Source organism: Melopsittacus undulatus, chromosome Z, assembly GCF_012275295.1.
Source record: "Melopsittacus undulatus isolate bMelUnd1 chromosome Z, bMelUnd1.mat.Z, whole genome shotgun sequence".
Lineage (NCBI taxonomy): Eukaryota > Metazoa > Chordata > Aves > Psittaciformes > Psittaculidae > Melopsittacus > Melopsittacus undulatus.
This window is the reverse complement of record NC_047557.1, coordinates 67,670,521-67,695,683: the sequence shown is the minus strand read 5'-3', so window position 1 is coordinate 67,695,683 and position 25,163 is coordinate 67,670,521. Positions and strand designations below refer to the sequence as shown.

Here is a 25,163-nt window from a genome sequence, read left to right as displayed (position 1 = left end):
TTCCAGGAGCATAGCCCTTACAGTTTTATTACATGGTGCCTATACGTAGTACACAGCCAGTAGCAGTTCAGTTTTCAGACACTGAGAAATTTGATTTCTTGGTGAACAGTGCTGGATGTGGGGCTTTTGGTGGATTTTCTGACACAAGTTTGTGTACAATAGCAGTGATGAGCAGCAGCTGGAGTGTAAACAAACAGCTTCTTTCATTATTGGAATGGGCCTTTCCCAATACTGCTCAGCTGAATCCATCTGACAAGCAGCAATAGCAGAAAGTCAGTATGCTGTCAATTACAAAGTAAACATACATGTTTTATTGGTTAGGTTTTAAAATTACCTTGCCTTATTGTGATTAGCCATCTGTAAGGTATTATCACACTATTTACTTACTATCATAATTTATGGTAATAAAATATGGTAGTTCTGGATTTTATTTTAGTGTGCAATATTTTACAACTGTAGAGCTAGGTGCCATGAATTATCAGGGCTGCAAGCTAGTCCTTTTTCTTGCATTTGAACTTCACTGATGTTCTTGTATCTTCCTATGTGACACATTAATGCATGTTTTTAAGTTGCTATAAATAACTTTGAAAGGCACGTAATAAAAGCCTCTCAGTTTTAAAGCCTTAAAATTACATCACTCATTTAAAAATTAAGGTTTAATGTAAAACTCCATTATGATGTGATAAGACGTATTATGAAACATTGCTGCTAACAAAATCCAACATGGTTTTCTGTGCTGATACAACACCCTAGAATAAGTTTGCACATGTGACTGTGTGGAAGGATGAATAAGACAACAAACTCACAAACTAGAAACTTAACAGCTCCATGTCTCTCAGAAATGAGAGTTCTGTCTTCCTGCAAACATACTTCATTGAAGGCGTGAGCAGTGCTTCCACCATGCAGAGTGGGGTTCCTGTCCTTTTTCTGCCAGTACAGATGCTAGTGTAGATGTGCACAGCTGGGGTGTGCCAGCATCTTTGCCTTCTCTGCAGGGATTGCTGAAGGAGTGATTCCCCTTCATGTAGGATGCTTTCTGCAAGCCCTGTTCTCTAAATAATGCAGCTCAATGTCATGGGTTGAGCAGTGGCAGTCATTTTTTCTCCTTCTTGTGGCTGGTGCAGTGCTGTGTTTTGACTTCTGGGCTGGGAACAGTTGCTTGGTGGCGGGCATGTTTTGAGGGTGTTTTTGTTCAAGGCCTTTTCTGAGCACGTGCTCCAGCCAGGTGGAGGAGGGGAGTCCGGAAGGAAGGAGAGACAGGACACCTGACCCAGGCTGGCCAATGAGGTATTCCATACCATAGCACGTGATGCCCAGGAGGCAACTGGGAGAGAGGGCTGGAGGGGTGGAGCTCTGGAGGAAAATGGAGGAGGGAGCATGCGGTGCTCGGCCGGGCAGGGTGGAGTGAGTTATGGGTCGGTGGCCGGTGGGGTGTTGTATTCTTTTCGCTTGTTATTGGCTGTATCATTATTATTTGTTGTATTAATGGCAGTGGTGATTTTGTGTTATGCCTTAGCTATTAAACCGTTCTTATCTCAATCCGTGGGGGCTACATTCTTTGGATTTTCCTTCCTAACTCTCCGGGAGTTGGGGGACTTGGTTTAAACCACGACACTCAGTGATGCCATGTACTCTGCACTCAGCTTTGGGTCCTTGCAGAGAGTGGAATAGCAGGGAGGATGGGCTGCTGTAGCTCATGTGAGTGTTATCTCATACTCCAGTAGTTAAAATTATCTCATCATGATGAGCCATCTTGGGTGCTGAAGCACAGAAGGCTGTTACACAGCATGGTGTAACTCTTCATGCTGCCTGTAATCCCATCTGGGACAGGACATATTGGTCGTGAGATTTCTATTTAACTTCAGTTCTTCCCTTGCTTGAAATGTAAGACTTAAGTGGCAGAATTGATGAGGGAGACATGTAAAAGAGAGATCCATCTTCTCCAAGAGGGTTGAAATACATTTGAAAGGGTGGGCAATGGTTCAGTGTCCATTGAAGTCTCGGCAGTATTTATTTTGTAAATTATTGATTCTACTTTTCACTTATCTGCTGTTAAATCAAATGGGTGAGCATAAGCTGCATTTTGTTTGTAAGAATAGCATAGTTTTAGACAAAATACTCTTAACAGATAAGAGATCTGTGATCTCTTTTAATATTTTGAAGGATTTATCTGCATTTCTGTGCAAGCATGATGCCCTGCAATCATTTTTTATGTGTGGTTGTGTAGGACAAACCAGTTGAAAAAAATTTATAAATTCACAGACAAAATTAAAAGCTCTGGTTTCTAGTAAACTCTATATTCTCTGATAGCATGAATAAAAATTTGGTAGCATGCAAAGAAAGCAAGCCAAAGGCAAAAACTTGTAAGTTTTGCCTTTAAATACCCATGGGGTCACTGAAACATGCAGCAAGGATCAGGTCCGCTATGTCACTTTTGAATGTAAAATATTTCTGGTCCTGTATGATTTTACACATATTGCTGTGTGAGACTGCTGCTGTCCTGACATGGGTCATCACAAGTTTTATCAGTGGAGTCTGAAAAGAATGCCCTCTTTAGCCAGAATGCAGATCTACTTCCTTTTCTCCATCTCTGGTAATGCTCTGGAGGAAGCAGCAAACTGAAGCAGCTTTGTGTCTGAGCAGACCATTGAGTGTCTGTTTCAGAAATGCATGGAAGATATTTGTAGTTGTATTTTAGTGATAGGAAGAAAAGTTTAAATAACGTGATGAAGGCTTTTCCCAAACTATCAGGTAAGGCAAGCACAGCAATATAGTTGGCCTAACATTGCTACAACAGCATTTGTGGAGAAATAACTATTGAGATAGCCAGTAAGGCTATATGCCTCTTCTGGGGGGGGGGGGGGGGGGGGGGGGGGGGGGGGGGGGGGGCAGGGGGGGCGCGGGCATAGGGGCTCTGTAGAACCTTCTGCAAAGCAACTTTCTGTAAAAAAAAGAATTATATTCAGTAATTAAGTCTTCCATAAATGTGAGATTTTAGATTTCATTGCAATTTATATATCATGAAACTCATGCTTTAGAGAAAGAGCTTTAACATTTAACCTAGGCACAGCTACAGGTTGTGCAAAAAGGAAATTCATGGTAGTCCTGCAGAGAAGGACTTGGGGGTGTTAGTCAATGAGAAAATGAACATGAGCCAACAGTGTGCACTCACAGCCCAGAAAGCCAACCGTATCCTGGGCTGCATCAAAAGGAGCATGAGCAGCAGGTCAAAGGAAGTGATCCTGCCCCTCTACTCTGCTCTCATGAGACCTCACTTGGAGTATTGTGTGCAGTTCTGGTGTCCTCAACATAAAAAGGACATGGAACTGTTGGAACAAGCCCAGGGGAGGGCCACGAGGATGATCAGGTGACTGGAGCACCTCCCATATGAAGACAGGCTGGGAAAGTTGGGGCTGTTCAGCCTGGAGAAGAGAAGGCTGCATGGAGACCTCATAGCAGCCTTCCAGTATCTGAAAGGGGCCTACAGGGATGCTGGGGAGGGACTATTCATTAGGGACTGTAGTGATAGGACAAGGGGTAACGGGGTGAAACTTAAACAGCAGAGGTTTAGACTGGATATAAGGAAGAAATTCTTTACTGTTAGGGTGGTGAGGTACTGGAATGAGTTGCCCAGGGAGGTTGTGAATGCTCCATCCCTGGCAGTGTTCAAGACCAGGTTGGATGAAGCCTTGGGTGGCATGGTTTAGTGTGAGGTGTCCCTGGCCATGGCAGGGGTGTTGGAACTAGATGATCTTGAGGTCCTTTCCAATCCTAACTATTCTATGATTCTATGATTTTATCATTGTTATTTCCATTTTGAAAATAGGTTCTTAAATAGCCTATATTAGGTTCTTAAATAACCTATATAACGTTGAATGCAAAGTCAAACCTTGGATTTTTTTCATAATACAGGGGCTCTCTCTTCAAAAAACCTGATTTTGATATCTTCAAATCTTCCGTGAAGTCACAATGTGCACAATCCTCCTTGGATATTCCTCCCAGCTTCCTTCAAAAATCCTTGGTTTAGGAATCTCTTTTAACCCTGCTGAATGCACCCTCATAATGGCGGTTGCAGCATTTCACAGCAGTGCTGGGTTGATGGCTGGTTCCCCCTGAGCCTCCTGTAGTGGCTCACCCATATTCTTTTTAACTTGTACTTCATGTTGCTACAATAAAGCACTATTTTTTCTTTCTTCAGGACAAATGAATGGGTACTGTAAAGCAAGTGATTTTGAAATGCATCTTAACTTCCAGATCAGCTTCTGAGAAATTAATTTCCACTTAGTTTTTGGAGTCTCTCCAACTCATCCTCATGAGTGAAATATGGGCATCTGAAGGTGGAACAGAAAATACAAAGCTAATGATCTGGTTCATGTTAGTTAGCTCTCTCTTAATCCTTTGAAAGATTGCATTTCCTATCTCTGGAATTTCCTCTCACTGACAGTTTTTAAAAGAAGCAAGACAATATTTGCCATGCATTATACAGCAAGATTAACTGAAGAAGCAAAAATGATCTATTCACCATCCCTGTAAGCCTCTCGTAATTAGGTCTACAAGCTTTCTAGGACAGGACTGCCTTAGCATTAAGTACAAGAATTCCCACTAAAATTTAAATTGTTTCCCAGAGTAAAGTTAGAAAGGACAAAGGGATCTAATCTTCACCCCTTATCCACCTGTCCGTTTTACTAGCCTCAGAGCCACAAGTACCTAAGAGCTGTAGACCTGCCGTCACTTTGCTCCTGAACAATGAACACTGCTCCTCCCATTCCGCCTTGCACCACGGGAGGGGGGGGGGGGGAGGGGGGGGGGGTTAAGTTAATGGCAGGTACCCCAGTAATCTAAGCTAAGGACCAGATTCTGGGGCTGTTTTCTGATGCCCCTGTCAAGCAAGATGGTGCTCTCAACATGCTCTGTGATTCATCATGCATCAGGCTTTGGAGGCGACAGGAAGCAGTGTAGCTTTGACAGACTGGACGCTGCTCCTTGTGTCACAGACACCACCACATAGATGTGCAAGGCACAACCCCTCAGCTGCACAGCTCCCAGTGTTCCAGCCTCCTGTCAGCTTCCTAATGAAACAAACGCCAGACAGCTGGGTTTAGGTAGGTCTAGATCTGCAACTCATGTGACTTTATCTTCCACAGAAAGCCTTTTATCTGTGAAAGCAAAGATCCATTAAATTCTACCACCCCTCAGGTCTGATGTACTCAATGTGATATAGTTAAACTGTTACACAGAATGTACATGTGGCTTTTTAAAAATAAATTGTTAATTTCTGTGTTACCTTTTAGTTACTGTTCTTCCTGGACTTTTTTTCTGTTGTGTGCTTTTCTTTTTATGGTTTCTTAGAATTGGGTTTTTTCCATGTGAAATACAGACCGGTATGTCTAAATAGTGAAAAATCATAGGCTGGTTTATAGCTTTCTGTGATTTTTCAACTTGATTTGTAAATTTAAATGGTAGAGTTGATGTGCTTGATCTTGGCAAAGAATATTAAATTCTTTAATATTGTAGGGCACAGCTGAGCAAAAGAAATGAAATAATTCACTGGACTGTTGTTTTCAAACACTTCGTCAGAGACTTGGGGTTTAGTTCAGAGCTGTGTCCAGTATGTTGCGTGCTTGGCAAAGGTCTTTGCCCTTTCATGCAGCTTTGGAAATGTGAAAAAAAATTACACCAACCAAATAAGGTAGCACTTTATTCTTCCCTTCTGGTCCTCCCATTGGCAATCATAAGAACAAAAGCCTCCTTCATAGCCCTTCCCCAAAGATTAGCTAAAGTTATTCCTGACACAGCCCCATCCAAAAGTCTGACCTGCAGCCAGAGATGATGAGAAAAGCCTGGCAGCCTTTCAAACATGAGACCCATAAGACCCCAGAGTGCCCACATAAGCTTACCCATAAAAAATTGTGTGAAAAGCCGTGTGTACACAGAAATGTGTCCTTGCCCATGGGGACTGCAGACATGTTTGTCACTGGCAGCTTTCACTGTGTTTCTTGCTCTCTTGCTGTAGGTTAGTGCTGCTCTGCCAACATTGCAGCACTCAGGATAAGTGTGCGGTTTAGTATGGTTAGAGAAAGTGGTTTGTATTTTAGCAATATTCTGAGATTGAATTACATACATGAAAGGAGGTTATCTGCCAGGGCAGGGAGATACAATCCTTCACCAGTGTACTTGGGAGTATCAGAAACCATGTGGACCTTCTATGTCATTCCTACTTTTGATCTTGAGCAAGGAACAGCTTTTGGGCTGATAAGTTACACTGATAACTGAATGCAAAAAGCTGCATGGGAAGCCAGAAATGCTCTCCTTTTCCTTAAAATCTGTGGTTCATATCATGCATCAGGCATGATAGTCCTCACACAGTCCAGCATGCCAGCAGAGAACTGCATAGAAGCATGCGTCTAAAACGTTTGGAGATCAAAGGCACAGGCTCTGAGCCCCACTCTGGATGCAGCACTTGTACTGAAACAAAATTTGATCTAGCTTTATGCTTTATGTCCTTCCTTTCCACTGCAGGTGGATGCTATTGAAGCTAGCCTTTGAAGCTATTTAGGTTTGCACTGGAAGTAACTGCTTGAGATTTGAGAATAAACCACCTTAAATACTGTAATTTTCTTCAGCTGTTAATCATTTTAAGATCTCCTTGATTTTATACCTAACTGCATAAAATTTATTTGAAATTAACAAAGAAGTATACAAGAGTGAAATAGTCAAGATGTATTCTTCTGAGAAACTGTTAAGACCCTTCTTTCTGTTATGTTTGGCAATGCAGGCAATTGTACTCAACATTTCATGTTAATTAGATTAATGGGTTGCTGTTTCTGTAATGACACAGACATATGGGACTTTAGAGTCAGAATGACTGGCTGGTGCCCTGCTTCACCTCATGCTCACCAACAGGGAAGGGCTCGTTGGAAATGTGACTCTCCAGGGAAGTCTTGGATGCAGTGATCACGAGATGGTTGAATTCGAGGTCCTCAGGACAGTGAGAAGAGCATGCAGCAAGCTCACTGCCCTGGACTTCAAGAGAGCAGACTTTGGCCTCTTCAGGAGCCTGCTTAGCAAGATCACATGGGATATAGCCCTAGAGGGCAGGAGGGCACAAGACTCTTGGCTACTATTCAAGGATCACCTGCTACAAGCTCAGGAGTGTTGCATCCCGACCAGAAGGAAGTGCAGCAGGAGGGCCAGGAGACCTCCTTGGATGGATAAGGAGCTGCTGAGAAAAATTCACAGGAAAAAAGAGGCTTATAAAAGGTGGAAGCAAGGACAGGTGGCCTGGGATGAATACAGGGATGTTGTCTGGGTAGTTAGGGTCCAAGTTAGGAAAGCTAAGGCCCAACTGCAGCTAAACTTGGCAAGGGATGTCAAAGATAACAGGAGGGGATTTTATAGGTATGTAACAGCTAAAAAACAGAGTAGGGACAATGTAGGCCCCCTCCAGAAGCTTTCGGGAGAACTGGCTACACAGGACTTAGAGAAGGCTGAGGTTCTGAATGGCTTTTTTGCCTCTGTCTTCACTGGCAAAGGCTCTGACCGCACCACCCAAGTCTTGGAAAGCGGATGCAAGGGACTGTGAAAACCTAGACCTTGGGCTCACTGTACGAGAGGATCTGGTTCGAGGCCATATTAACAACCTGAATGTACACAAGTCCATGGGCCCTGAGGAAATCTGTCCGTGGGTCCTGAAGGAGCTGGCGAATGAAGTTGCAAAGCCACTGGCCATCATATTTGAAAAATCATGGCAGACAGGTGAAGTTCCTGATGACTGGAAAAAGGGAAATATAACCCCCATTTTCAAGAAGGGGAATATGAATGACCCAGGGAACTACAGACCAGTCAGTCTCACCTCTATGTCTGGCAAAATCTGGGAGCAGATTCTCCTCGAAGGCATGCTAAGGCACATGAAAAACAACAATGTGCTTGGTGACATCCAGAGTGGCTTCACTAAGGGGAAATACTGCCTGACTAATATGGTGGCCTTCTATGGTGGGGCTACAAAAATGATGGACAGGGGCAGGACAGTTGACGTCATCTACCTGGACTTGTTCAAAGCATGTCACACTGTCCCACATGACATCCTTGTCTCTAAATTGGAGTGTCATCAATTTGATAGGGGGACCACTCGGTTGATAAAGAACTGGCTGGATGGTCGCACGCAAAGAGTTGTGGTCAACAGTTCAATGTTCAGCTGGAGACCAGTAACGAGTGGTATCCTTCAGGGATCGGTGTTGGGACCGGTCTTGTTTAATATCTTTGTTGCTGACATGGACAGTGGGATTGAGTGCACCCTCAGCAAGTTTGCCGATGACACCAAGATGTGCGGTTCAGTTGATATGCTACAGGGAAGGAATGCCATTCAGAGGGACCTTGACACGCTTGTGAGGTGGGCTGATGCCAACCTCATGAAGTTTAACCATGTCAAGTGCAAGGTCCTACACCTGGGTCGGAGCAATCCCAGGCACAGCTACAGGTTGTGCAAAAAGGAAATTCATGGTAGTCCTGCAGAGAAGGACTTGGGGGTGTTAGTCAATGAGAAAATGAACATGAGCCAACAGTGTGCACTCACAGCCCAGAAAGCCAACCGTATCCTGGGCTGCATCAAAAGGAGCATGAGCAGCAGGTCAAAGGAAGTGATCCTGCCCCTCTATTCTGCTCTCATGAGACCTCACTTGGAGTATTGTGTGCAGTTCTGGTGTCCTCAACATAAAAAGGACATGGAACTGTTGGAACAAGCCCAGGGGAGGGCCACGAGGATGATCAGGTGACTGGAGCACCTCCCATATGAAGACAGGCTGAGAAAGTTGGGGCTGTTCAGCCTGGAGAAGAGAAGGCTGCATGGAGACCTCATAGCAGCCTTCCAGTATCTGAAGGGGGCCTACAGGGATGCTGGGGAGGGACTATTCATTAGGGACTGTAGTGATAGGACAAGGGGTAACGGGGTGAAACTTAAATAGCAGAGGTTTTGACTGGATGTAAGGAAGAAATTCTTTAGTGTTAGGGTGGTGAGGTACTGGAATGAGTTGCCCAGGGAGGTTGTGAATGCTCCATCCCTGGCAGTGTTCAAGACCAGGTTGGATGAAGCCTTGGGTGGCATGGTTTAGTGTGAGGTGTCCCTGGCCATGGCAGGGGTGTTGGAACTAGATGATCTTGAGGTCCTTTCCAACCCTAACTATTCTATGATTCTATGATCCTATGACTTACTAATGTATAGTGACCAGGGGACACTGTGCATGAGATAGCTCTGAAATCTGCTCTTGTCCTGTCCTGGAAAATACCACTCACATCATTTGCAACTTATGGGGAAGATTTTGTTTTTGAAAGAGAAAGATATGACTTTCTTTAGTGATTTGCGTGGTGGCTGTCCAGTGTCAGTAGGTTCAATCTCTTGTTACCTTCTAGCCCTAGTAATATTTGCTTTGAATTGTGAGCTGGTATCCCTGTTGCAGTGGACAGGAAAGAAGCTCCAGTAGATCAAGCGTTATGTGCACTGGAACACCCATCTCTACACCTGTCTGTTATTTGACCACAAGAAAAGGCTCTAGTTTTCCCATCCTCACAACCGAGGTACAAATGCACAGCTGCACATGGATGTGATGTCAGTGTGATGCACATTCTTAATTTTGCACATGCGTATAAAAGGTTAAATGCATGTGCTTTCTTTTAAGAAAAACATATCTGGTTTAATTCTGTGTACTGTGTGCTGGTATATATGTATATGTATGCAGTCATCCATGTAACATGGTAATCTGTAATTTAACACTGGCTGATCTCAGTAGGCTCTGTAGTATTTTTTTTTTTGTGGAAAGTAATGAGCTTTTACCCACAGTTTAGATGCATACTGTTACAATTCTGTGATAAAAGCTTCCAAAACCTAGGATGTGGTAGTTCAAACACAATGCAGTTAAGACAATTACGTTTGCTAAAGAGGTAACTCCTGCAGTAAATGTAATTTTAATGGTAGAAAATGATGGCATTTCATCAGTATTATATTTTTTAGTTATTCCTGATAAATCTTACATTTGACAGTGCGCCTGATAGTGTCTGTTTCCTTGTTTGGAAATTGTTACATCTGAAACTGTTCTGCCTTTGTTTAACCATACTTGTCTAAATACAGTTACTCTCATCTCTGCAAGCTAACTGAAGCTGAATGCTGAATGCTGATTGCATGTAACTGCCATGGTTTGACCTCCCCACACTTGGAACGTTGCCTGAATAGTTGTGGCTGTCACAGTGAGGAGCCTTTTCCTAATTTCTAGCCTAAAGATATTCATAGCTAGTTTCTGATTGTTGTTAGGATTTTTTCTTTTGTGTCAAGAAACCCTTATCTTAAACCCCTTCCTTCCACCAGTTCTGGTGTTTACCATTACATAGCTGTAGAAAGTGGCCACTTGGTTTTACTTGCACTGCTGAACAAGGCGAGTTTAGTGTCATTTCGTAGCACAGCAGCCTCTCCAGTCCTCCATTGACCCCTAATTCTTCAGAAGAAGCTCCCTCACATGACTTGGAAGAGTTTTAGCTGCTTTGCCTTTGGATTAAATTTCCTTATTTCCTTCCATTTTGCATTTCTCGTATTCCATTTCCTTCAGTGCGACCATCACCTAAAACAGTAATTGATCTGAAGTTGTATCAAATACTTTACTGAAATCCAGACACATTCATGTCTGTGATTGTTGCATGAAGTTAAGGTGATCAAAACCTTTGAAGATAAGGATTTTCTGTGGGCAAAGCATTGCTTTCTTCTTCAGCAGTGATGTTCACACTCACAATGCTGTTGTACCCAGTGCAGTTGTGGTTTTATAACCACACTTGGGCTTGGACTTCTTTTGCTTATTTATACCATAAAACACAGTGAAAGGTCTTGAATTTCTAATTGGATGCCTTCTCATCATATTTCACACCCATAATTCAAGTCATAGAAAGCCAGAAGCCTCTATTATTAGAAACACCTATAAATGATGGCATTATAAGGAGTGAGCTGGTGAAAGCTAGGGTGTTAAGAAGGGACATAATTTTCAATCACTCTGCTTCTAGTGCTTCAGTTAGATTGTGTTCTCATTGTGATCAGTAGAAATGTAGATGATTATTTGAATGAGGTCAAAATAGATTGTTTCTATTAATGCAGATTTAATTTTAGATTCAGAGATGTGAGCTTAAAAGTTTTTTATCCAAGTTGACATTCTTGTTTCTCATTGCATACTTTAATTTTATTTACTAAGATTTTGAGAAAAAGAATTTTTATAAGCAAGATTTTAATACCATTATCCCCTGAATTTGGAATTTACTCTGTAGGAATAAATACATTTTATATCTCATACTGATTGCCAGAGCAATCAATAAAGATCAAACTGTAGGCCAGTTTCCTAATTATCCTGCAGCTGTATTTTAGTAGATTAAATAGATTTAACCCTAATCTTTAAGTCTCTTCTACACTGTATAAAAAGCACAACCCTAAATTAAAATATAAAAATCAAAATATATTGCTACTCTATCTGTCTCCATCCCCTAGAATGCAGTGATAGCATGCTACTTAATGATTGCCACTGAATTTAATTCCAGAGTTTCCAACTCTAAGAGTTACAGCATTGATTGTACATTGATCCAGGCTACAGAAATATCTTATTTGCATTAAGAATACAATCTGTCCACAAAGTCAAAATACCAAGGTTTTATACTTAATTCCATAACCACGAGTTCTCGTAAAATATCTGTGTGCCTGAGGGTCTCTTCTCTTATAAATACAGGCTGAGAGAGTTGGGCTTGTTCAGTCTGGAAACAAGAAGCCTCTGGAGACACCTTACAACAGCCTTCCAGTACCTAAAAATGGCCTACAGGAAATCTGGAGAGGGACTTTTTACAAGGGTGTGTAGTGACAGGACAAGGGGGAATGGACTTAAGCTGAAAGAGGGTAGATTTAGATTAGATACAAGGAAGAAATTCTTTACTGTGAGGGTGGTGGGACACTGGAACAGGTTGCCCAGAGAAAGTGTTACTGCCCCATCCCTGGAAGTGTTCAAGGCCTGGCTGGATGAGGACTTGAGCAACTTGATCTAGTGGAAGTTTAGCTTGGATATAAGTAAGAAGTTCTTCACTGTAAGGGTGGTGAGGTACTGGCATGGGTTGCCCAAGGAAGTTGTGAATGCTCCATCCCTGGCAGTGCTCCAGGCCAGGTTGGTCAGAGCTTTGGGTGACATGGTCTAGTGTGAGGTATTTCTGCCCCTGGCAGGTGGGTTGGAACTAGATGATCTTAAGGTCCTTTCCAACACTAACTGTTCTATGATTCTATGATTCTATGTTACCTAGCACAACAGATTTGTTCCAGTCAAATATTTTTGCATGTTTTTTCTGAACCCTGGGAGGAATATGGCACAATAACTGAGAAACAGAAATTAGTTTTTTTGTAGGTTCTTTGGAGATATCCATTATAACTGCAAAATCTGGAATGAAATTAAAATAGATCCGCACAGAAACTAGAAAAGATATGTGTGGAAACAGGATTCTGAACATTATTCACTGACAAAAAAAAAAGAATTCTAGATAAAATCTCTTCATTTGTCTTCCAATATAAGTAGATCTCATAAGGAAGAGTATTTCTAACCTTTTTGTACATTGGATATCAATGAATCAACAGGAAAATTTCTTTGTTGGACAGAAATTAAACATCCCCACCCCATTTGCATCTGTTGCTGACCTTTCTGAAAACAGAGGAGCTGGTAGTAAATTCAGGTTTACAATTCAGCATTTCTCAGCTAGAACATGGTATTTCAGAATTCCACTCATTCAAAAAAATAAAATTTGCCTGCCTTAATAAAGTTGTCACACTCCTCAGCAGAATGTGAATTGTTCTTTTGCTTTTAAGAGCCTACACAAACCTTTCCAGAAAACTTATATTATATGCAATTCGAGATAGCTTTCAAAAGAAGCAGTTACCAACACAATAGAAATTTCCACAGCCTGTCATCCTGAGCTCCTCTTTCTAGGAGATAAGAATTTTTTAACTCCTTCCTGCTCTGTTCTTGCAGACATTACTCATTTTTATGTTTGTTGTTTTTTTTTTTTTAATATATGATTTATTCACAAATATTGCTGGTACCTTGTCTAGTGCAACAAAATTGTTTGCTCTTAATGTCATCCCCAGGAGAAAAATTCTGCAATGGAAACCTGGATCTTTCTTACCTTGAAAATGTACCTTACAAATTCCAGCTGTTTCGGGGATCCTAAACAACCTTCCATGAAGATTTTTTGATTTGGTTTGGTTTGGGTAGTTTTGGTTGGGTGGATGGGTGGGTGGGCAAGGTATTCTTGTTTGCTTTCTTTAGATGAAGAGGGCACTGAGTGATTATGGGAGAGCTATAGAAGACTTTTTTTTCTGGTTTTGACTATAAATTCCATGTTGCAAAAACATGAAAAGGTTGGATAGCTGGCAAATCTAGCCAGCTATCTTGAATGAGGAGGTGGCTGAGGTATGGTGTTGCTGCAGAAGCAATACATTGTTTCCCTTCCTCACTTCAGAATAAGAGAGTGTATGTGGGACAGTACTGTGAGACTGGGATCAGTCCAAGCTTGCACACCACTGAAACAGGCCTTTGGATAGCATGGAGTGAGGGCTCACCTCCAGCAGATGAGAAAGTGGAAATAAATGTAAACACTGCTACACATGTAAACCTTGAGGACTGTGCTGTTTATAACTACATTTTATAAAAGTCTGTAACAAAAGTTTGGTTTTGGGTTTTTTTTTTTGGCAGTATGTGATCTATGCAGCTGTTTCTTGAATGTAAGATCAATATTAGGGTTAGCAAGTGGGGCTACAGCCCAAGCTTCACAATTCAAGGAAAAGAGTGCAATTAACCCAAAACAGTATCTGTGAGTTATTTATGCATAAATATGAATTCACATGCAAAAATATAAGTATTTAATACAATGATGTATTAAAAATTACAGACTTTTTATATGCATGTTCAGGAAGATAGTTTCACAAATGAGCACTACTTTAATTATGACATCTCTGTTGGTGATAGTAAATGAGCTATGTCACTCTCTGTCAGCAATGCCAATTAGCTTTCAACAGCCAACACACATATTAAATTGTGCCAGCCTTCAAAATAAAGTGACCAGTTTCAAACTGCCTGATGGAAATAATCTTTGGCTTGACTAATAAAGAGTTGTTTTGACAGTGCTATTTTACCCAAGACTGTTCTAAAAATTGGAACAGTATACACAACTGAGTTTTGAGGAGTCCTTGGTATGGGTTGATTAACAACTGTAACTGTACTGTACAAGCAGAAAAAAAACACCTTATGCTTCACAAGTAAGTGGTATAGATTCTAACCTACCCACTTAAGAGTTACATTCTTTTATGAAATATCCCTCTTCAAAAGGGAGAGGAATTAATTAAATGCCATGAAAGACAGTGCTTTGATTAGAATATGGAAAAATAAATTACTGCAAGAAAACTAAAATATGTTGGTATAGAATGAACAGATGTGTAATTTTATCTAATTAGGGCGTTATATAATGGCCCCGTTATAGGTATAGTAGAGCTATGGTTAGCAAATTTTTGTGGCTAGCAAAAACCTAACACTGCCATGAACAGTTTTCCTCACCTAAATGGCTCTCTGGTCCTGGAGGTCATTGGGGCCTGAGCTAGAAGCTTCAGATCTTTTCTAAATTGTGTTTTTCATTTGTATATTTTTATTTCCTAATGGCACAACCAAAGACATTACTGGCTCTCAAAGCATTATTTGCTTTTCCGTAACCTACTTGGAATACAGAATCTGATTCTTTTTTAGACTTTATAGAATAATTGTAATGTTGCTGAAGTTTGTATTCCATACAGGGTTGGCAGATTGATAAAATAACTTCTGCAGAGTTATGCCATTGGCTTGAAGGAAGAACCCTGATTTTGCAAAATTCCTTTCTGCTTCCTTTTAAATGTGCTAGAATGGCATTAATTCACAAAGACACCTACAGTGGATTTATGAAGCATTTGAGGGTTTTTTTTTAGCTTTGTCTTAAAATAATCGTATCTCTAATACTTTTAAAATATTTTTCATATTTTAAAGTTAAAAACTCTTGCTTAATATATATATTCTTTTTCATGTTTGTTTATAACATGACTGGTCAATAAAAGCAAAAAATTCTGAAGACAGGGAGTGAGTAGAACAAAGTAGAATAGCAATGTAATGTGCTTGTAATGCTGTCTTCAGACCACTATACAGACAGCAAAACCTCAGGACACTTTGGAGGGCTATGAGAGCTGCTCTGTGGGAAGTCAGCCAAGCAGAGAGGTGCTGAGCTGTGCAAAACTATAGGGGTGTAGTGTGTACCAGTACCAAGGGCAGGACTACTAGTTTTCAGCTTTTGTTTTCCAGAGGGGGCTGTCTGTGGTTGCTTTTTAGCTCTCTTGTTATTTTTTTTGCAACTCCTCCTTGTAGAGGGAAAAAAGTGTACTGCACCTCAGGAGTTTTCACAGATCAGGTCACACATTAAGTAATTTCTGCCCACTGCAATTTTGTGAAATTACTCTGCATCTAGTATCATGGTTCTTTTGAACTTCATCACAAATGACTGAGTTTTCTCAAAAGAATGTATACCCTTCACGTTTTTGTTATGCAACCAGACAGGGAGCAGGCACGCTGGGGTGTGTGGTAGGTACTGCGAGGGGCCTGGGCAATTGCAGGAAGAAAAACATCATCTGCATCCTAGTTATGCAGAAAAAGACAGTTTTAAGCAGAGTGGCTGTATGAGGAAAATTATTAATGTATGTTAATTCTTCACTGAATAAAAGATCTACAAGTGGGCTGCTCTTCTGTATGGATTTGAGAAGCCACTATAGCAGAGCTCTTCAATCTGCTCTGATGTTGTAGACTACTTATAGTTTAAGAGGAGAATTTCATGCCACTGTGAACAGTTAGCTCTCTGTACAAACCTGCTTGCTTGGGATTTGTGTGGGAAGGTGTGTGTGTTATCCTCTCCTACATATGTCAGATTGTACAGAACTGACTGTACATGGTTTGCTGTGATCACACCTGGTGTAGTGTTGCCATCCTCAAGGTTGCTTCACTCTTCTAAAAGGAGGAACATTCAAAAGATAGAATTGTTTTCAAATGTAGAATAAAATTATTGTGGAGATTGCAGCTGAAACTTTATATGAATGTTTGCTTAATTTAGAACTTGCTTTTTGAGCTATCTAATAACTTTGAATATAGTAGACCAGCAAAGAAAATAAACACTTGAATTTATGCATCTATGCAGATGCATTTCTTCTTACTTTTTAATAGTACACAGATCTATTATCTGAATTCATAAAACAAATTACTTGTGTTAATGCATACTTATACAAAGTACAAAGGCAAATATTGTTTGTTCTACTGAAACAATATTCTGTTAAATGAGTTTAACTAAACTAATTGAAGTTTTATGAAAATGTCTGGAAGCCAATCTATTAAGTAGCAGACATAATAGCATACTCCAGTTTCCCAGAGCAACCAGTAAAAGCAAGAGAAGTGCAAAGAATAGTCTTTCTGCAAGATGTTTGGAGAAGCTTTCGTTACTTGGTGCCTTTCTATGACTCCATTTTGTTGTTATCTATATACAGACATCCAAAACTTGCTCAAATACATCCATAAAAGAAATCAATGTTGATTTTGCTTTCTGTAAATATGCTATTTTGTTCATTCAATCCCAAAGCCAGTGTGACTGGAGTAAGGGAATGGTGGCAGAGGGAAGATTATGCTGTGTATATGAGTTGATTTCACACTTTTGTTACTGGTACCTTAGTGATTCCCGTGCAGCTGGGTTCTGACACTATCACAGACAGTGTCTTTTTTTAAAGCTCTTTAAGTAAGAATTCTCAGAAGTACTTCTGCAACACCTCTCAAAACAATCCTTGCATTTCCAAAATAATTTTAATTATCATCTTCTGTTTTATGACAACAACAAAGAGCAAAAGGAACTCTTACACAGCAAGTAGAAAGAAGCTTAAATGAAAAAAAAAAACAAACAAAAACCAAAACGCCACAAAATAAAAATAAATAAGAAAACCCCACCCAAAACAAACAAAAAAAACCCCTTTCTGCTGTAGTCACAATTAAAGTCACAGAAGTTGTTCAGTTATGAGTTGCTGTTGCATACCACGGGAATAAAGGCCAAGAAGAAAGCAATGAAGGCTGCCTTTATTTTAACTGGTAAGCCTTTCAGAAAATGGCTTGTATATTATTCCCACCTAGTGTCATTCTAAGTCTGTCCTCAGCATTTATCAAAGAGTAGTAAGACTGTCAGATTCAATTTTGCTAGAATACATTTATCCCAGATTATCTGAGATAGTCTACACTAATAATACAGTACCCCACTATATCTCTGAAGCACAGTCAGTTCACCTGCCTGCCCTACTTACATCTCTTTGGTCTAGGCGATTGAAAAAGAAGTGTGATCATAGGGTGCACAAATGTATTTTTTCACTGTTTATTTCCCTTACACGTAAATTCACTAATTTAATACAAACTGCATAGGGTTTTCTTTTTCTTTTTACTTGTTTATTCTCTTTTGCTAAATAGAATAGCCATATGTTCCTTAAAATCAGTACTGTCTCTATTTTTAGCACCTGCCTTGATGTGGTTCAAAAAAACTGTAAAATCAGAGGAGAAGGAGAAGGTACATGAGAAAGAATAATTTCTCTTCCCTGTGTCACTAGCCAGCTGCTCAGATGAAACTGGTGTGCATAGAGAAGACTTTTTTCACAAGGTTTTCTTCCACAGGCCTTGCTGTGAGATGCTGTGGAGGCCTCTCTCCCATCCACATCTCATCAAGCCAGATGAAATGCTGTTATTCTACAATCAAATTTTGCATTTTACTATGTAGATGTTACAGGACTTAACTAGAACTAAATATATCCATGTAGTGTTGTCATGGAAATAGAGAATTTTGATGAAAATACAGATTTTCTGCATACTGAAACACCTTATTTCAGTAACACAAATTAACAAAGCTGCAATCAGACAACTGCCATGCCTTTATTTGCTTTTAGAGGTTGGCATTATCTACTGAAGGAAAAAAAAGAGGACATTTTAGCTGCTCTGAGAGTATCATGTCATGATCACATATTATGTGCATGCTATGTTAAACTGTTGTACAGCACTATGCATCTAAAAACTCCTTATCCATCCATAGAATTCAACTGGTGTTCCGAGTCTTGTCCATACTAATAGGTGGGGAAAGTGATGTAATTCAGCCATGCTTAGATCATAAAGTGTGTCCATACACTGCTCTTGGTTTATACCTGAGACCTTATCTTCTAGTTTAATCACACCATTCAGTAACTAAGAGACAAAGCATACAAATAGTACAGCACAGGCTATCTATTTTGCAATGACATTACACAATGCCCATAGCTATACTTCAAACTGGGAGAGTCTTTGAACTTACACTGCAGAGGCACTACCTGCAAAAGAACATGATGCTTCTTGAAATTAGTATGTGAAAAATAAAGTGAAGAGCAATCAAAATAGAGTATATATAAATTGAAATAAATGTTATACAAAGTGAATTATGCCAGTTCAACTAGTTCTGTTTCTAAATCAAGATAGTTTAATTCAGAATGCTGTTCTCATATCAACAAAACAATGTAATTACCAAGTAGTTTTCAATAGCACTACATGGGGAACAGAGCTGTTGGGATTGGCGAAAATTTGCCAGCAAGTCCCAGTGTATTTACCAAGAAAGGGGGCAATGTTGAAAATGGACACAGTCTTGGAAGGTCCCATTCAACAGGAGATACATTCAGTGAATGATGGGTGTCTCAGCCTCGAGGACAGAAGGTCACTGAATGCACTGGAGAACTTTATAACAAGTTTGTTTGGAGGCAGGTACCTTTTACAGAAGTCCAGCCAGCAGTCTTTCCCCTTGGGAGGCTGGGGATCCACAAGTCTAACTGGTACTTTTTTATGGTTGAAGAATAAGGTTTCTGCATCGGTGAAAACAGTGCAGGGAGGGTGGGGAAAGTAAGGTGTCCATTTTGCCCATCTATATGTTAGCTCACAAAAAAGCTATTGTTCTTATTGGCCAAACTCCACAAAATTTGACAGAAAGCTAGGTTTCAAATGTAAGAGATGCTAACAGGAGGTCTGCTAAACCCATGACCTGACAGCTTGAGCAGGCCCAGCCACCTGCGTGGCTGGACCACATACCACAGTGCCCAAATATGAAGTCAAGAAAAAGAAACAGTGGTAGAGAGACAGAGCAGCAGGGACTGAGATTAAGGGATTGCAGCAACCATGATGTATCTCTGTGGCCACAGGGAATGGTCAAAGGAGGTACTGTGGGTGGGCAGGAATTCTGGGCTAGGATGCTGGGGAGACAAGGGGAGGTGTGGAGGGGAGGGTAGGAGTAGGTGTTGTGAGGAGTGGACACAACAGAGAGCTCAGACTGTTGTAGTAGCAGTCTTTGAAAGATGTGGACCAGGTTGTTGAGGCAATTCATGTTTGTTGGGCACCCCATCCTGCCAGTTTTCTGCAAATGGTGGATTAGGTAGAGAAGGCAAATTTTTCTATGTGGGGTCTTATGAGTCTGTAATAAAAAAAAAGAGTTTATGATGCAAGTTCAATAGAAATTTGTTAAAAAGTCGGTCAGTCATGAGGTACAAGCGTGGTTAGCAGATGTGACTGGTTATGGTTCTTGCTATGTCTGAGAAGGAGCCCTGTGAGCTATTCTCACTTTATGCCTTAAAAGAGAGGAAAAGTTGGACACAGCTCTCAAAATTCTTCCCAAATTTCCCTTCCTCAAAAATGCAATTCTGGGAAGAGAAGAAAATGTTGATGTTTACAGCCTCACAACGTAAAATGCTTTTAAGACTCTGGACATGTATAAAAAAGGAATTCCTTAAAGACTGCAGACTTAGCTGGAAAAATTCTCATCACAAATCTGGTCGAAGATTTTTTGTATAAATGAATAGGAAATGTCTGCTTTCCACCAAGCAGCCATGAAATGTCTGAACCTTCTCACTCTGACAGAGTCAGCTAAACAGATTTGCAGCACATGAACATATATCAGTGTTCAGACATCTCTTTGTGCCCTCTCCAACTTGATTGCTTTTGGTGTACTCCCTCTGCTCCACTATTACCTCTGCATGTCAAACACATAACTGCTGCGGTGTGGAAGCATCTTTGCTACAGTTATGTCTCCACTAGTGGATAAAGATATATTTTTATCCAGGATGAACATGATCGTGTGAAACCATGCAGAAACAACCCCGTTAAATGACATAGCAGCATTAAATACATCAGTTTTCTTACACTGTTGCCTGTTTTTACCTTGGATAACTGATTAGCTATCTCACTGTAGAAAACACAGCTGGGGCAAGCACTTGGATTTCACTGTGAAGCAGAGGAGAGTCTGTCCCGTGTTTAGCAGTAGCAGTCATCTTTCTCCTTCTTTAGTTGCTGGTGTAGTGCTGTGTTTTTGACTTTCGGCATGGGAACAGTGCAGATAACAACCGTTTGTCATGTGCTGCATAACAGTGGACACACACTTTTTTTAAAGTGAAAACACAGCTGAAAGAGATGCTACTGAAATGTAGATTTCAAATAAGGTAATCTGATTCTACCCTTGAGCATCTTTCAAGGCTTCAGAGGTTTCTGCTGGATATTATATCAACAAGAAATGCAGAATGTGATTAACTAGTTTATAATTTTCTTGTCTATCAATATGTTATGTATTTTTTCTATGTCTGTCTATAGCAGTGTAAGAAGCAGCCATATATTCCAGAAATTCTTTTTTCCACCAGTGCAAGGCAGGAACAGCATCTTAAAAGGAATTCAGAGGTGAATAAATTCACATGTACTGCATGTACTTTAGCAAGCAGGTGGATTTTTGAGACTCTGTAATTGGGCTGTTTTAAAACCTTTGAGAAGTCTGCTCCAGGGACCTTAAATATTTTATAAGTGGCCCAGGACACATACTGCATCTCTTGTACTCAAAGGTATCTGTTTAATAGTTGTATGTCCATTTTATAATCTCAGAATGTTGTAACATGCAGAAACTACCTTCCTCTGAGGCAGATTTTGTATCTCAGCATCTGTTAGATTATTTGCTAGAAGCTACCACTGTATTTAAGTCAATAACACTTGCCAAGATGTTTTTCTTCTCAAATGGATGTGATGCTAATTTTGCCTTCCCAAATTTTGGTTTGTTATTCAGATTACAATATGCATTCAAAGTTCCTGCACTGCACAGGTTTGAAGAAAAAAAGCTGCTGAACATTAGTGTAGTGACTCTGTGCTCCACACAGTGCAAATTATTAACGTCCTGATATAGATTATTAGGAAAATGTTAACTCATGCTTGACCATAGCATCTTGTTCTCATTTAAATGTTTTAACTTGCTCTTTTCCTAGTACCTGCATGCAAATGGGATTGTGCATCGTGACTTGAAGCCAGAAAATCTACTCTATGCAACACCGGCACCAGATGCACCTCTAAAAATCGGTGAGCAGCATCATATATATGCTTCCCTAATTCCTTTGTACCAGTAATATGTGCTAATTGATGTTTACAGTCTCACTACCACTTTATTCAAAGCTAATGCTTATACTCAAATGAATAGCATGTTACTTCTTCAGCAGTACTTTCTGGTTTTAAACCAATACTAAACAATGTGCTTGCTTAGAGAATTTATAGACAGAATTGTTCAGAATGTGTCAGAGAATGAAGAGCTCAGGAGGAACAAAAAGGATAATGAGATAAGCATACAACTGTGTGAACTTCTGTGCCCTGTTTTTTTTTAAACTAGTATATTAAAAGGAAAGATTCATTGGCATGAAAGAACAAAGGTGCAGATAAATGGCAGAAAGCAAACTGAGCAATGCTAACTTCTGTTTTGAAGACAAATTTGAGGGATAAGAAGTGATCTTTGCAAAGAGCATAGGGAAGCTATCTGAGGCACGGTCAGCACCAAGGGGACGATGAGAAGGGCCAAGATGAGATCAGGCTCTCCTGAATGGGGACATATTATACCAGTTCTGTTGGGCATGGTCACTGGTCGAAAAGGGCATGACCTCCAAAAATGCTAGGTATGCCAAGTATTCGCTTTAGCAAAGAGAGGCTCTGTGCAATCCTCCTGAGTTGTATGTAACCAGTTTGGAAAGACCACCTTGTGCTCTCTTACCAGAGAACATGGGAGCACACAAGGAGTGAGTGTTGCCATGTTCATCAGGCTGGTGTTCATCCTGGGTTTCAGGAGCTAGATTTCCACCAAATAGTCTCAGCAATTTCGTATAAATTTCTAGGAAACTCTGTCATCTCAGGATGATGGTATCTTAATTTACATTTTATCCTAGCTTTTATCTTTCCTGGAAAAGCTCTGACAGCTGTAACACACTAGATTAATGCAGCACCCAGTGACCTTGGTTTGACAGGCAGAGTGGTGTAGGGGTTCCTGAAGTGTTTTCCTAAATGCTCTGATTCTTCATCTTATAGAATCATAGAATAGTTAGGGTTGGAAAGGACCTCAAGATCATCTAGTTCCAACACCCCTGCCATGGCCAGGGACACCTCACACTGAACCGTATCACTCAAGGCTTCATCCAACCTGGTCTTGAACACTGCCAGGGATGGAGCATTCACAACCTCCCTGGGCAACCCATTCCAGTACCTCACCACCCTAACAGTAAAGAATTTCTTCCTTATATCCAGTCTAAACCTCTGCTGTTTAAGTTTCACCCCGTTACCCCTTTCAACCCATTACTATCACTACAGTCCCTAATGAATAGTCCCTCCCCAGAATCCCTGTAGGCCCCCTTCAGATACTGGAAGGCTGCTATGAGGTCTCCACGCAGCCTTCTCTTCTCCAGGCTGAAAAGCCCCAACTTTCTCAGCCTGTCTTCATATGGGAGGTGCTCCAGTCACCTGATCCTCCTCGTGGCCCTTCTCTGGACTTGTTCTAACAGTTCCATGTCCTTTTTATGTTGAGGACACCAGAACTGCACACAATACTCCAAGTGAGGTCTCATGAGAGCAGAGTAGAGGGGCAGGATCACCTCCTTCAACCTGCTGGTCACACTTCTTTTGATGCAGCCCAAAATACGGTTGACTTTCTGGGCTGTAAGCGCACGCTGCCGACTCATGTTCATTTTCTCAGTTAATATTATTGTTGTTTAAATTGACATCTGGTTTACACAAAGTATTTATAAAAGTAAAAGTTATTTCTGTTTGGGTAAATAATAATACATAAATGATAAGCATTTAGGGAGAAGTTAACCCGAACTATGCATTTCTGGAATAAAAGATGAACTTTTTTTATCATGATCTTGAGTCAAAATATTCACTTTGTTATTCACTGTAATGAAACAAAAATATTTTTATTTTACACCTTTTAAAGCAAAATTATTGTCACCTGAATTAAAGTCTGAAGAAGTTCAGTTTCTTCTCAATGAAAACTAACAGTTTATAAAGACTTTGGCTTTCATGCCTTTTAAAAAACTGGATCATGCAAGTACGATGTGTAAATCGTGAGAGCTCTTCCTGTCTAAGCAGTAATTCAGGGCAGAAACACGGCAAAAAGGGATGATCATCACTTCTCCTGGCACAAGCTCTATGTCTCTAGAAGCCTTTTATCAAAGTATTGCTGTGATTTTGTCTTGCAGGACTGTATATTCTGATCCTTATCCAAGAAATTACTGATGTATAATTTTATATCCAAAATTGTTCTGTTAATTTTATTGGATTACTCACAAAGGGAAGGTAAATATGTACCTAAAATACATTTCTGGATCACTGCTTTTATGCCTTTAGGCATACCATTTTATTGACTTTGTGCAGTCTTTGGGATAAAGTACAAGTTATATTTCTGTCAAGCAAGAGCCAGGAGTACTCATTTGCATGCACAAATTTTGCCTCCAGATCGTAGTCTGGATAGATTCTTTAAACTGATCCTCATCTCTGGAAATGACAGTATTGTTCATTCAATGCATAAATATCCACTTAATTACATATACAATATAAAAAAGGAAAAAAAAAAGTGATTTTACAAGGAAGTAAGAACATTAATATTCTTAAACAATCTTAACAGCTGACTTTGGACTTTCCAAGATTGTGGAAGACCAGGTGACCATGAAGACAGTTTGTGGAACTCCAGGATATTGTGGTATGTTGTTTTATTACTTCCAATATGCTGCACTTAATGTGAGGATGTTACATTTTCTCTTTCCAAGGTGAAATGCTTCATCCTAGAGTCAAATATCCAAAAGCCCCTAAAAAGCAGAAATAAAAAACTAATTTTCAGAACTTGCACTGGATTAAGTTTCTCTAAACTCATATTCTGTAGCACTGAAGCTTAATAATAAAAATATATGTCATGGTGCAAGTTCGTTACTCACAAGGCAGTAAGTTCAACCATTGTAAAAATGCTGAAATTACTAAAATAATGCTGGAGAGTTATCAGCAGGAATTTGAACTATGAAAGGCATAGTGGAAACCATGAAAAATGTATACAGCTCATAGCAATTATGAATATTTGAATATTGATTACAATTAATTTATCCTAAATCAAATTATTACTTAAGGTAGGGTCATAAATTAACGTATTACACAAAGATGGTAATTTTAATTCCTTTAGCAATTTAGAAAATAGGAAATTATATACTTGATGATGTTGGGTTTATATGGCCTTTGAGGATACTTTCTACTTCTTTAAATTGTGTTTCATCTCATGGTTTTACATGCTTCTGTTTTACACACAGTTCATGCTTCTCAGTTAGAAAGTGAATGCTACAGTTGACGTAGGTGTAATATCTGGCAAACAATGCCATAGCTGTGCTATATGTCAGATACCATTATTCCACAGATGATATAACTAAAACCAACCCTAAAAAAAGTCTAAAACCAGAGTTCAAGAACATAACCCACCACAGCAGGAAGAAAGGAGGCATACAACTGACCTTAAGAAAAAAAAAGTTAAGAAGGTGCTGCCAGTCCTGGTGACCATTCCCTCGGGATGGGGAGAGCATTTTGCTCTGAGGCTGTGGCAGGTGCTCATCCTGCTGCCAGCAGGGTTGTGTCCAGGCTGCATCCCCTCTACACAGCAGACCTTCTTCAGCAGTGGCATTGCTAGGTCAGAAGGGACAGCAAGGGATGCTACATCTGTATGGCAAGCCTCTGGCCTGTGTGCCA

At 40.2% G+C, this 25,163-nt stretch overlaps 1 protein-coding gene across 1 annotated transcript in view; it reads left to right on the top strand.

The window, feature by feature from the left end:
* Window positions 1–25,163, top strand: part of CAMK4 (calcium/calmodulin dependent protein kinase IV) — a 144,527-nt gene that overhangs the window by 102,789 nt on the left and 16,575 nt on the right. The window contains exons 6-7 of the mRNA XM_005142063.3: window positions 21,392–21,482; window positions 24,064–24,138. Of these exons, the coding sequence (XP_005142120.1) occupies window positions 21,392–21,482; window positions 24,064–24,138 (166 nt within the window). The remainder of the gene's footprint in view (window positions 1–21,391; window positions 21,483–24,063; window positions 24,139–25,163) is intronic.